This window comes from Stylophora pistillata, unplaced genomic scaffold (genome assembly GCF_964205215.1).
Source record: "Stylophora pistillata unplaced genomic scaffold, jaStyPist1.2 SCAFFOLD_4640, whole genome shotgun sequence".
In the NCBI taxonomy this organism is placed as follows: domain Eukaryota; kingdom Metazoa; phylum Cnidaria; class Anthozoa; order Scleractinia; family Pocilloporidae; genus Stylophora; species Stylophora pistillata.
The window spans coordinates 1-13042 of NW_028290907.1; the positions used below are offsets into that span (position 1 = coordinate 1).

The 13042-nt window shown below is 41.0% G+C and overlaps 3 protein-coding genes across 3 annotated transcripts; all 3 read left to right on the forward strand.

The window, feature by feature from the left end:
• The first annotated feature begins 456 nt into the window (after positions 1–456).
• Positions 457–5942, forward strand: LOC148715670 (neurofibromin-like). The gene is made up of 11 exons (XM_088746639.1): positions 457–571; positions 1207–1245; positions 1559–1656; positions 2068–2140; positions 2264–2403; positions 3260–3373; positions 3974–4152; positions 4394–4464; positions 4568–4708; positions 5534–5617; positions 5913–5942. The coding sequence occupies exons 1-11, from the start codon at positions 533–535 to the stop codon at positions 5940–5942; spliced, it is 1008 nt and encodes a 335-aa protein (XP_088602765.1). The 5' UTR covers positions 457–532.
• Positions 5943–10304: 4362 nt separating this feature from the next.
• LOC148715671 (uncharacterized) lies at positions 10305–11991 on the forward strand. The gene is made up of 3 exons (XM_088746640.1): positions 10305–11366; positions 11494–11554; positions 11846–11991. The coding sequence occupies exons 1-3, from the start codon at positions 10305–10307 to the stop codon at positions 11989–11991; spliced, it is 1269 nt and encodes a 422-aa protein (XP_088602766.1).
• On the forward strand, positions 11781–12973 carry LOC111329002 (uncharacterized). Its single transcript, XM_022933562.2, has one exon. The coding sequence runs from the start codon at positions 12151–12153 to the stop codon at positions 12859–12861; it is 711 nt and encodes a 236-aa protein (XP_022789297.1). The 5' UTR covers positions 11781–12150; the 3' UTR covers positions 12862–12973.
• Positions 12974–13042: the final 69 nt, after the last annotated feature.

Genomic DNA, 13042 nt, shown 5'->3' on the forward strand with positions numbered 1-13042 from the left:
GAGATTATTGTATGAGGTGAATGCTATTAGTTACAGTAGTGAGTTAACTTTTGGAAATTAAGGTAATGGAGAACGAGAAGTTTACAGGTAGAAGATTTACATCAATTATACCTGGCCATGATTTGGGTTGGTAAATCTGATTGAGTTTTTTCCAAGTTAACTCTGAGCATATAGATACAATAGTAGCTTTGTTGTACAATTTTACAGACAGACATGCAAGTGGTGTCATATTTTTTGGAGCTGTGCTCATGCCAGTCCTGAATTGGGCTGGGAATATTTAATGATGTATAGCAGTCAGTATATTTTTTCACATGTCTATGCTCTAGTTGGGGATCACATTACAGTAATGACACTATTCTGATGTATCCTTTTTTGTTAACTAATAGCGTTCAGTGTCTAAAATCACACTATTTGGTATTGTTTACCTTTTTTTTTTTCAACATCTTGTCCTTTACAGATACGTAGCACAGTCAATGAGCTGGTTGGAGTGGAGTTAAGTCCCAAGCTTTATCCCATTTTACTGACCCAGATTATGACAGTTGTAAACAGCTTCTTCACACCATCTGGGCAGGTTAGTTTGCTATCAGTTGTAAAGGTAACTGTTGAAGGATAATAAGTCCTTTGGACAAAATATTCAGTGTTGCAATCTATGTTGACGTAGGTCATTACAGGCTAGGGTTCATTTGTGACACGCATCCGGGGTTCTGCTAGGGTCAGATTTTACAGAAAGCCTTATATGAGTAAAATAGAAAGAGAGATGGTACCCTTTTAGCTTAGGTGTGTAATGAAAAAAGATTTTATACTGGGGAACTTACCATGGAGCTCTCTGTGGCTTACTGGTGCAGTATCGTGGAATGAAATCCAAAGATCTCAGGTTCCAGTTTGTCATGTAAACTCAAATATTTCTTTATCCCAAGCTGGTGAGAAGCCAAATAACGTCTTTCCCTCTGAAATGTAACGACATGTTATACGAAAACTAGCTCCAAGGTGTTCCTGACCAAAAGCCCATCATCTCTGAGCAAACTGTAGGTATTTGCTTACACTCTCCATCCAAATGCATTTTTGAGTAGTGCTCTGTACCAAAAAATAATATTGACAATTTCTGCAAATGATTTCTGAATGATCAGTTAGTTAATAATTGGCATTTTGTTCACTGGATCCATATTCATGTATTTGGCTGTTAATGTAAACTTATTTTCCTGTCAGGTGGTGGTTCAAGAAAAGCACACTCTATTTATAGCACAGGTTTGTGTAATTGATGCCATAAGTTAATATATTTTTGGGAGTTTAAACTTAATCTAGAAGAAATTGTTTTACATCTTTGCTTTTTGTGTGTTTTATATCCGGAAAAATCTATTTTTTGAAAGAACAGTCACAGAGAATATTTTGCAGATGCTGCAAGTGTGCGCATCATTATGAATATTTGAAATGCATTCAAATTTGGAGAAGCTCAAAAAGTCAGCAAATGATGTTATTTTACTTTCTTTCTGGCTGATATTTCTCGTTTCTTTCAACGACTCACAAAACAAGCTGATTGCTATTTTTTTACGATTTCCAGATCATTGTAATAATCAAACACATCCTGGAAAACAAACTAGGACACAAGGATTGTTTTCAGATGAGTGGCATTGATGCCATGATTCTGTCATTCGTAAGGTTAGTATCACAGCTTTTGTTCCCACGTTGTTTAAAGCAATTTTTTAGTAAGAGAAGGCAACCCTTTCTGCAACATCTAAGTCTTAGTAAGTCAGGTTGTCATGCATTAGTTTGTAACCAGTGGCGGATCTGGGGGAGAGGCCTGCCTCCCCTTCTTTTGGGTAAAAAAACAAATCGTAGAAGGAAGAAAAGCCGGCAGGTGTACACACACACTTCCGGGTGGAGAAAGGAGTGAGAATGGGTACTGGCAAACTGTCAGAGATAAAATGCTGGGGGAGGGGTAATCTTGTGATGGACTGGCGTCCTTCAGAGGAGGGAGGAGCAAGAATCTTGGTTGCTTTCATGCTATTGAAACCAGGAAAAAGAGCATAAAATGACTAAGTCTTTTTTTCTCCTTGTCTTGTCTTTCAGATATGTGAGAAACCTCCCAGTTAGTCACCAGGCTCTGCAGATAAAGTGTAAACTCTGCCAGCTGATTGATGTGGTTCGTGGTTTTGCTACTTATCTTATTAACCACCGTGATTCTTAAGAGAAATAAATGGATGAAATGTGGCTGTAAGGAAAGCTATGGGAAGCAGCGTATACTAACTGCTGTTTCTGGTGGCAGGTTATGGCAAAAAGAGACGAACTCTTACTTCATCAAGAAGTGAAGCTTCGGAACAAGCTTGTGGAATACCTCACTGATTGGGTTCTACCCTCTGCTGAACACCACCAGAGTATCCCAGCAGAGCTTTCCAGTTTATCCAAGTAAGCGGTAGTGTTGCCAAGCTTTCCAGACTCTCTACGTGCTGTTTTGATGAATATGCAGGGGAGCAGGGTTGGTGTAGTGGTGAGAGCGCTCGCCTTCCACCAATGTGTCCCGGGTTCGATTCCCGGACCCGACGTCATGTGTGGATTGAGTTTGTTGGTTCTCTACTCTGCTCCGAGAGGTTTTTCCCCGGGTACTGCGGTTTTCCCCTCTCCTCAAAAACCATCATTATTTGAATTTATTTAGTTTAAGTTTATTTCTTGCTCGGAGATTTTAGCACTTGCGTGCTACCTTGAAATTAGAGGATAAATAAAGTTGTTATTATTATTATTATTATTATTATTATTATTATTATTGTTATTGCACGTTTCCTTTTATTCGAGCCCAAAAATTTCGCAACTGGTCTGTTTTGGTGACCTCTCTCTCATGTGGCCAAACTTTCAAATACGTACGTCCCATGTTAAGCTGTTGAAACCCCGAGCTCTGGGAACTAGACCTGCTACCGGCTACATAGACATCAAGCGACTATAACCCGTTTTTTGTGCTCTCCGCCGAGCCTCCCACATGCCTCTCGTGCTTTGACAAACGCACGGTTATCGCATTGGTGGACAAGGAAAGATATCATTTTTGTTACAAATACTAAAATTTTAGACACCAACAAGGCTTGAAACAGGGATTGCCCTGTTGAAATTGTGAGCTCCTTATTGAGATAGAGTTGTTCCAGGAAAATTTGCAAGATATAAACATATCATTGATATTTTTAGACCTTGTTTTGTGCTGACTCCTCAGTTACCTAACTCTCAGACGGATACATTCTTTATTCACGTACCAATCACATGAAATTTGGTGTTGCAGAGATCTTGATGCTACTGTGATGCGTGCAATAGCATCACTCCTCTCTGGCTTACCCCTGCAACCCGAGGGAATGGAGACAGATATTATGGAGGCCAAGTCACAACTTTTTCTCAAGTAAGACTTACTTATTGGAAAAACAGAATGTAATCTCTAAGTGTTTTGAGACGCTTAAAAATCAACTGCAGGAGCTCTTTGTACATTTCATTTTTTTGCCAACCGACAAAATTATCAATTTTTCTCCCATAAACTTGTGCTAGGTCAATTGCTGTACGCCATTTGAGAGTATGAAAATTGGGTTCTTATTCCTTACAACATCACCAAGCCGAAATCGTTTCATAACAGGGGAAAATCAGAATGCAACTGAAGAGGCTGCCTTTTTGTACGGTTTCTGATTTTCTTGATATGATTCCCTAGTATGCACTTAACATACCTTCTGTACATATCACTTTGGCGCAAATTTCTAAAATTAGCGCAATTTAAAGGTGTACCTGTTCCTGTGAGAACCGATGGATTAAACATTCTCTTGATATAAGAAGAGAGTTGGTAGAACTTAATGAGCCTCAACTCGCTTGGCGACCGATTTTTATTTTACATTTCGTCCCGCTACTTCCTATCGTTGAGAACAAGGTATTGCAAAAACCTTACAGAAAGTCCTTTTTCAGCTTTTATTTCTAAGAAATGACGTAGACAGTGTCTTATTTCTTGACTATTCAGGTACTTCACTCTATTCATGAACTTAATGAACGGAGAGAAGGGTATAAAAACCACAGATGAGCAAGAAGAAGAAGGTGAAATGCACCATAATGCATCCCAAACATTGCATCAAAATGCTGTCTTGGCCATGTCCAATTTACTGAATGCTAACATTGATACTGGACTCATGTATGCGATAGGTAAGTCAAATTAACTCTTTATGCCCTAGCTTGCTTGTAGACGGTACTGGTATGCGCGAGATTCAGCGCGGCGAATATGTTCGGTCGCCATGTTGAACGGCTGAAAGATCTGGGACGAGCGACAAAGCGATGGGGAGGGGGGAAGAGGGGAAGCCAGAAACTACCCTAACATCAGTAACACATGTGCATGGGCAGGTAGATGGAAGGGGCATTGTGATTTTAACTATTACTGCATTTTCAGGCCTAGGATACCATGATGATTTACAGACAAGAGCTGTTTTTATGGAGGTTCTCACCAAGATTCTGCAACAGGTTCAGTCTAAATAATGTTTCTGATTCAGGTTTTGTCTACCCTCCTATTTTTCTAAGAAGTAAGTTTTACTTTTGATTGACTCATTGAATAACTTTTCCTCAGGGCACTGAATTTGACAATTTGGCGGACACGGTGTTAATGGACAGATTTGATAGACTGGTGGACTTGTTGACGCTGACAGGAGAGAAAGGCAAGCTGCCTATTGTGATGGCCTTGGCCAATGTGGTACCAGCACAGCAGATGGTAAAGTGTTTTTCCTTTTCGAAAACGTTCTAGAATCTATCAGTCAATCCACAATGTTTTTTATGCAAGTTCAGTCATGCAATGGTATAAAGTATTTAGTTCGGTTAATCCATTGATTTCTAGTAGTGAGCAACATAGAACTTCTCCTTTACAGTACCAATGTGTTATTAAGCAGGTAGATTTCCGCTTAACAAAACATTTTTTATTTAACATCCGATTATCCCTCATAAAAGGGAAAATCCCTGACGACACGTGTGTGAGAGCAAAAACACAATTTGGAGGCGAGAATGCGACGCAACCACGAAAGCCACATGGGGATTCCGTGCCGGTCTGTCTTTACCTTTATACTCACGCAGAAGACACGATCACAGTGCATTTTTATTGGAAGAAACAAAACTGTATTCCATAGGTTACTAGGTGTGAGGACAAATATAAAGCTGTTTTGAGAAAGGTTGTCGGATAAAGTGTAAAGGTGCTTGCGACAACCCCGAAAGGTATTGTGGGTAGTTTCAGGTCACAGTTTCGTGACGTCAGGATTTCAGGGAAATCTGCGGAAACCTCACTGTAAGGACGAGGAATCGCGGCTTTGATGGCATCGCGGCTTTGTTAGTATCAACTAATTTGTTGTCTGATTTGACTTATTAAAATTCATTGATTACCCGATACCAAGATTATCTTACGAGATTGTCGCGTGCACTTTTTTCCCTTTTTTCAGACAACCTTCTCGAAGCAGCTGTAAGCTTATTGCGAAACTTTGAAGTAGTAGCTGTGGATGGCAACAAAATTAAATTTGTTGTAAAGATTCCCGTCTTGTTTTCATTTTAGGATGAACTGGCTCACGTTCTGGTCACCCTTTTTGATGACAGAAAGAATCTGCCTCAGCTTCTGAACAACTTATTTGCCATGGAGGTGCGTGCCTTGTATTTTGTTTGTTTATTTACTTTTTTCGAACACTTGAGAATGAATTTCATAAGTCACCTAAGTTTTAGTAGACGGAAGCAAACTTCAGCTACTGAAGTTTCAAGAAAACTAGTCAGAGTAGTCTCATTTTTCTCGAACACCTCGTGTTAAAAATTGTTCGACCTCAACTGAGCAGTGAGAGAAGACCATTTTAAATAATATCTGAAGATCAAACTATCACATTTTGTAAAAGTTGGGAGACGGTGTAGGTTAAAATAAACGACCTAAACCATCTTCCGAACAGGTTTACAGCACGGAGCTGTCAACCCTTTAACTCCCAAAATCTGATTGTTAATCCTCCCCTTTAGCTACTACACATTTCCTTTGAAATTACTTACGAGAATTTAGTGTCAGATCAAGATCACGAATTCTACCTGATAAGTTTGAGTATTCTCATTACCTGTTTGCTGGATCATGTATGGATATTATAAAGAGAAGTAACATGTTAATCAGTTCTGGGAGTCAAAGGTTAAGAAAATTGCATCGTGAGAGACAATTCAGCTGTGAATAAACTGAGAGAAACCATTTTTCTAATGTCTTCATTCACTGGCGGTCTCTCACATGTAAAGAGAATTTGGTGTTACATCAAGAACCTCCCTTTAAATGATTACTTTCTCTGTTCTCAACGATAACAATTTTTTTTCTTTTCTTTGATATTGCAGTGGTACTACTTGTGAGAACAAGGCACACATGTTCATCACCGGATGGAGATATAAAGCTTAAGACTGGAGATGCCATCAATAACATAGTAGTTTGTTTGTATGTTTTCTTTCACAATTTTACCATCTTTTGATTATAATATGCTACCTGTTATTTCCTATCTTTTCTCACCGAAAGAGTGCTTCAGTTAAACTCCAATAAAGCTCTTTTCCAAGAAGAAAACTTGACTTCTCGTCGTAACCAAAGAAAAGCATATTCAAATAGTTTTGCGTCTTGCGGAGGAAGGTGTTGATTATATTAAAGCGAAAACCATACGTTGACTTCTCTTCTTGAAGAAATACACGTTGTAAGTATTTTCTATCTGTCAACTCCAGGCATCGCAGTGCGTGCAGAAAACCTCAGCGTATCTTAAAGGAATTTTGTGAATAAAATGTCACTGAATCAGTTTTCTGTAAATTGAGACCGTGAAAGAGAAATATGAGTCACGTATGTTTCTCTCTCTTTAAGTCTCAGTATTTCACGCTGGGTTCGAATTCAGTAAGTGTCGGCTATATACTACGGTTCGTATAAGACAAGCAGCGCGCCTGATACTGGAATCAGTGTTGTAGTTTCATAGATCTACTATATGTATGTAAATCTGCTACCTAAAGGTCTGTTCGTGACGACAATCTACATGTCAGCAATGAGGAATAATTCTGTCATTTTAACTGTTAAAGAGAGAGAAAATTTTCCTCGCTCGTCGGATAAAGAACGATTTTATTTGTCTTAACGAGTGCGTACTGACGAAAAAAAATTAAGCCTCTTAAGGGATTCATTCGTTAGACCTTCAGATTTAGATATTTCAATATTTTTTATTCGACAATGGAGCTCGAAGGTCACTTTCTTTCTTTGTCTATTTTCTGACATGACACTTTAGCAGATCTCAGCACTATGCAGGACACTTGTCTCATATGAACCCGGTGTATGTCTTGATTTACGTTAACAATAAAAAAATTATTTAATAAATAAAAATAATATTGGAGAGAAATTAAAAAAAAATTAATTTTGTGGTAGAATTTCAGATCGTAAAATCCGAAAGCCTAAGATTTGTGTCCTAAGGGGATGTCAACAGTTTTCTTTCCCCCACGCTCGTGACGAGTAAATATGATCAATTTTTTTCATTCTTTCGTCTTATATTGCAAATCATTTCTATAAGTCAGTACCCGCTTATCTCATTCACTGCATCAGGTTCTTGCTAACTAATTCACTTCTCACCTTAACTCTTGTGAAAATGTCATTTGCCCCACAAGTGTGTAACAAAACGTTGTACTTGTCAACACCAGCAGTATTGAGGAGGCTGAAAATGAACTCATCGAACTCGAAACAGAAAATCTTTCATTATTTGTTTATTTCGTGGTACATAATTCGATTTTGTGACCGTCCTTTTTCAGTGTTTATGCGCCAAGTCAGAACTTCACAGCGTCATATAATATTTAGGTTTTCATTTTTATTAATCCAGAGTATACCACAATAATATAACTTCCTCCTTTAATTTTTTCGTTGTTGCTTGTGTGGCTGGTCGTCAAACCGCCGCCTGGTTAGCCGGATTGTAGAGTGACGGACTACCGTGTGACAGGTCGAAGATTCAAGCCCCATGCTGGATGTGAGAGAGCATTTGATAGCTGTGAATTTCAGAGTACTCCACAAAAAATGCTGAGGCTTCGTATTGTTTCTTCCTTAACAAAAGAACCGTTTCGAGACGAAAGAGACTACGAAATCTCCAGTGCTAGAGATAAAGACAACAACTTTATTCAATTATACAACTTCAAACACTTACAGGTCCCGTGAAAAAGAACTCCAGTCTGCCAAAGTTTGAATTGCAATCTTGTTGAAAATTTCTGCGAGCTAAGCACAGAGATGAACAAAAGCCGACCAGAAAACTTTTAGCGAAGGAAAATGTTCGTCTGCGCTGAGAAACTCCCTGATCGAGGTAGGTACAACTATCATGCATGCAGATGATGATGGATTTTTTCGGATATGAATATAGTTCTATAGTTAGCAACTGGAGTGAACTACTAAACTGAGTCTTTTAAAATAGGCCAATGGAAAGGAAATTTAATTTCATTCTTCGAATGTAATGTAACTGCTATAAGATGAAGGACTTTCTAAAATACGACAATTTGTTTTTTTTCACTAGTTTCACGGTAGATCAACTTACGGACTATATTTGTTTTTCTTTATTCGATTTTATTGCCTCGTTCTAGGGCATGCAAAGACATAGAGCTAGAAAAAATTATTCTTTCAGGACAAATTTCTGGAGAAATCAACAGAGCCTGCGGCAAGCAACGTTCGTTCTCAGAAGACAACTGATGGCAGAGGCTGGAATTTTCACCGGTACCTCGTGCGGGACACTCTGGATCTGGTTGGTAGAAGACGGCAAGTTCTAGACCTTAGGCCCTGTTTACAAGCAGGTAGGGTAACCCTAGTGCTAGGGTTACCCTGGCAGGAGGGTTACCCTAACGCTCCCACATTTCTTCTTTTTTTCATCGACGTGTTTACAAGGCAGCTAGGGTTACCCTAGTGCTAGGGTAACCCTAGCTGCCTTGTAAACGCTCTGCTGGGGATAACTCGCCTACCCGGGACAACTTTTTACTTGTTTCCAGACCCTTTGAGCATTGATAACAATGCGTGCGGTTACCAAGCATAGTTAAGTTGTCCCGGGTGGTAGGATAACCCTACCTGTGAAATTTTGCTTGTAAACCCAGGCTATCTTTGACTCGCCTGCTAGGGTAACCCTAGCACAAGGGTTACCCTCCTTGCTTGTAAACAGGGCCTTAGTATGGTAAAACCAAAACAGCTCTAAATAATTTTCCAGATTGCTCTCTATATAAGGAAATTAAAGAAAACGACAAAATCTTTGAGTCTGTAAAACGTTTCGACAGAAACTTCTGTCATCTTCAGTTAATTACTGTACAAAGCGTTGGAATGCAAAAATGTGTGCGGTGCGCAGTTTAGCAGATATTTGCTTTCTGCACGTTCTTACGCGGTTAATTAGGTGTGTCATAGTGTCTGTTTGTCCTTCGGTATTTTAGTGGTGTCAAGTAGTTTGCATGCGGTTATATGTGTCTCGTTCATTCGTATTCATCCTTCGGGTCTGTGAACGCCTACAACCCACAGTTTCGTTTTATTTTATGTTTCCCTCGTTTTAGCTAATCAGGTCGCTTGATATATTTTTTGCTTTTTATTTCTATACTGCGGGTAATTCGGCCACTTGAGTGCTTTTTTTTCCAAGCCGTCCGAGTCTACAACGGTCGACCCTCGTCACGATTGACTAGATGAGGGGGATGACTCGCATTTTCTCGTTCAGTGTGATTTGCCCTCCATTGGTTTTTCAGAGGAATTTTGTGCCGGCAATACGTGTACAGGAGTTAAGGGCCGTTTAAAGTCCTCCGTCGGTTTTTGGGCGTCCACCTTAGATGCTCCTCAGTTTGTTCTCGATACCATTTCGCACGGCTATCGGATTCCTTTAGCCAGTTATCCAGCCCCGTGTTTTTTACGTAATAATTTGTCAGCTCTTAGGCATCCTAACTTTGTTCTTCATGCAATTTCAGAGCTTTTGGACAATGGCTGTATTACGGAGCATCGAGAGCCACCTTTTTGCGTTAATCCTTTGACAGTGGCGGAGGGCAAGAAGCTTCGCTTAGTAATTGATCTTAGACATGTTAATTGCCACCTCGTTCGTTCTAAGTTTAAGTACGAGAACCTTAGCTCTCTGTCACAGGTTCTTCGTGAAGGGCACTGGTTCTTTACTTGGGATCTCAAATCCGGATACCACCATGTTGATATTTCTCCAGACCGCCAAAAGTACCTAGGTTTTGCTTGGCGTTTTAACGGCGTACTTAGGTATTTCATTTTCGTTGTTTTACCCTTCGGTCTCAGTAGCGCCTGCTTTTGTTTTACCAAATTGTTGCGCCCGTTGGTTAAGCGCTGGCGATCTATGGGTCATAACTCTTTTGTTTACCCTGACGACGGTTTTTTTAGTCACCCGGAGAAGTTGCGTGCCTTCTCATCAGCTTTTATTCAGTGGAAGGATCTTGTCTCTTCCGGTCTCCTTGTTAACGAGGAGAAGACTCACTGGGTCCCGATGCAGTTATGCGAGTGGCTTGGTTTTGTGATCAACACCATTTCTATGACGTTTCGGGTTCCCGAAAAGAAGGTTTGCAAGCTTAAGCGGCTTTTGGATTCCGTCATCCAGAGCAGGTCGTCGTCCTATCGCGAATTAGCCAGGATTGTCGGTTCCACTATTTCAGTGGCATTGGCAGTCGGTCCTCTTTCCCGTCTTCTGACTAGGCAGATGTACTTAGCGATAGATTCTAGATCAGCTTGGGATCACGTTTTTCTCTTTCCTCCTGCTCTACTAGAGGAATTGAAGTTTTGGTGTTGTAACATTGAATCTTTTAATGGTTACTCCATTCGGCCCTCTCTTGATTCATCCGCCGTCGTATTTTCCGACGCGAGCGACGCAGCTTTCGGAGGCTTTTCCGCCTCCCTGGACGGCACTGTGGCCAGCGGTATGTTCACTATGGACGATTTGGGTCAAAGTTCTACTTTTCGCGAGCTGAAAGCTATTTATTATGTCTTGATTTCGTTTGTTGAGCACCTCAAGTACATGTGGGTTAAGATTTTTACCGACAATCAGAATGCCGCCAGGATAGTTTCCGTTGGCAGCTCTAAGGTCCATCTTCAGTCGGTGGCTCTGAGCATTTTTGGTTTGTGTTTTTCGCACGGTATTGCCTTGGAAGCGCAGTGGATTCCAAGGTCACTCAACGAGAGAGCTGATATCCTGAGCCGGTTCTTCAATAAGGATGATTGGCGTATTAATCTCTCCGTGTTTCGACTTGTAGATGCCAAATGGGGTCCCCACACGATTGACCGTTTCGCTTCCTTTTATAACGCTCAGCTTCCGCCTTTTAACTCCAAGTTTGCTGCTCCTGGTTGTTCCGCTGTCGATACTCTGGCGCAGGATTGGAGAGGGGAGAACAACTGGGTTTGCCCTTCGGTGGGTCTCGTTGTAGACGCCGTTAGATTGCTCTTGGCCTGTTCTGGTCGCGGGACCTTGATTATTCCTGAATGGCCATCGGGCTATTTTTTGGCCTCTTTTACGTGACGGACCTTCTCGATTTAAGTCACTCGTCAGGGACGCTTTAGCACTTCCCGCCATTAAGGACCTTATTTTGGAGGTCCCAGGTCAGTGGCAGGTCTATCAGTCTCGCTTGTCCGTTTTTCACGGTTGCCCAAAATTTAGAATGTTGGCTTTGCGTGTGGATTTCGGGTGAGTTTTTGGTACCGTCGCGATAGTGGTTTAACTGTGATTTGGCATATTTTAACGTGAATTGGCATATTTTGAGCCTGGATTGGCATATTTTGAGCACCGTTGACGTGCTTTGAGTTAAGGTGATCTCATTACGCGTATTTGTGCCTCCTTCGGTATTTATCGAAGAAATCATTTGATTTTCACGATATTTTCTTTTCTTTCAGATGTGCTGAGTTCCGGGATTTGGCTTGAAGCAGCCTCATTGTCCGATTCTTCTCTGAGTGAGATGGTTCCAGGCCTTATTGATCTGCAATTAGATGCCAAGGCTCCGTCCACAGTGCTAAAGTACAAATCTGGCTGGCTACGGTAGCGCCGGTGGGCTCTGACCAAGTTGGGTGTTCCCGTAGTTCCGGCAAAACCTCTGCATATCGCATTATTTATCTCTGAGCTAGCTAAAGGTTCTTCCAAGAATAGCTTCGGTGTATCTCCTACAGAATCTGCTGTTTATGCTATTAAGTGGGGCCACGCAATGGCCGGTATCGAGGCTTGCCCTGTTAGCCATCCTTTAGTAAAATTTGCTTTAGAAGGCGCCAAAAAAAGGCTCGCCCGACCTGTTCAGCCTAAGGAGCCGCTGTCGGTTAGTACCGTACAGGCGATAACTGCCCATTTTGCCTCAAGCACTTCACTTTCCGATCTTCGTTTTTTATTTTTTCTTTTGGTTGGTTTTGCCGGCTTTTTTCGCATTGCTGAGATCAGGAATATAGCACTTCGTGATGTCTCTATACTTAGTGATCATATGTCTGTTTATGTGCCTCAGCGCAAAAACGACCAGTATCGGGAATGCCATACTGCTTTTCTCGCTAGAACCGGCAAGGTTACTTGTCCTGTTGCTGTTACTGAGCGGTTGATTAGGCTTTTACCACAGTCTTCCTCTACGTTCCCATTCGTTCGCAGAATTGTCAAAGCCAGGTCTGAGGAATATTTTCATTCTAGTTTAGGTGTTTCTGTTTCCACTTTAAGGGAGGAATTTAAGAGGCATATTCAGCCATTTGTTAGTGATGTTTCCAGATACGGCACGCACAGTTTGAAGTCTGGGGCGGCTTCTAATTCGGCTTGTAGGAAGATAGCTGGTGACTTATTAGATATCCACGTTGGTTGGAGGTGCGAGTCCACTAAGCATAGATATATTAAGCACGGCCTGAGCGAGCGTTTAGCTGTATCTAAGGATCTGTCAATTTAATGTTGTGATATTCGTCTTATGTTTACCATTATGGCATTATATTTTTTCCATTATTCGTTGGTGATCGTTTTGATAGGAATTAGATTTTCGCTTTGGCTGACTTTGTAATTTCGAGTAAATTCGTAGAGTCCTGGCGTGGGACGTAAGATGTGCCTGGCCCGTCCCAGATTTCATGTCCCCC

Coding starts and splice junctions, on each gene's coding strand:
- LOC111329002 (XM_022933562.2), top strand. CDS start 12,151: ATGGCCGGTATCGAGGCTTGCCCTGTTAGCCATCCTTTAGTAAAATTT.
- LOC148715670 (XM_088746639.1), top strand. CDS start 533: ATGACAGTTGTAAACAGCTTCTTCACACCATCTGGGCAG. Junction 572..1,206: donor TCTTCACACCATCTGGGCAG/GTTAGTTTGCTA, acceptor TTTTCCTGTCAG/GTGGTGGTTCAAGAAAAGCA. Junction 2,141..2,263: donor TCTGCCAGCTGATTGATGTG/GTTCGTGGTTTT, acceptor TTCTGGTGGCAG/GTTATGGCAAAAAGAGACGA.
- LOC148715671 (XM_088746640.1), top strand. CDS start 10,305: ATGGGTCATAACTCTTTTGTTTACCCTGACGACGGTTTTTTTAGTCAC. Junction 11,367..11,493: donor ACAACTGGGTTTGCCCTTCG/GTGGGTCTCGTT, acceptor TCTCGATTTAAG/TCACTCGTCAGGGACGCTTT. Junction 11,555..11,845: donor CCTTATTTTGGAGGTCCCAG/GTCAGTGGCAGG, acceptor CTTTTCTTTCAG/ATGTGCTGAGTTCCGGGATT.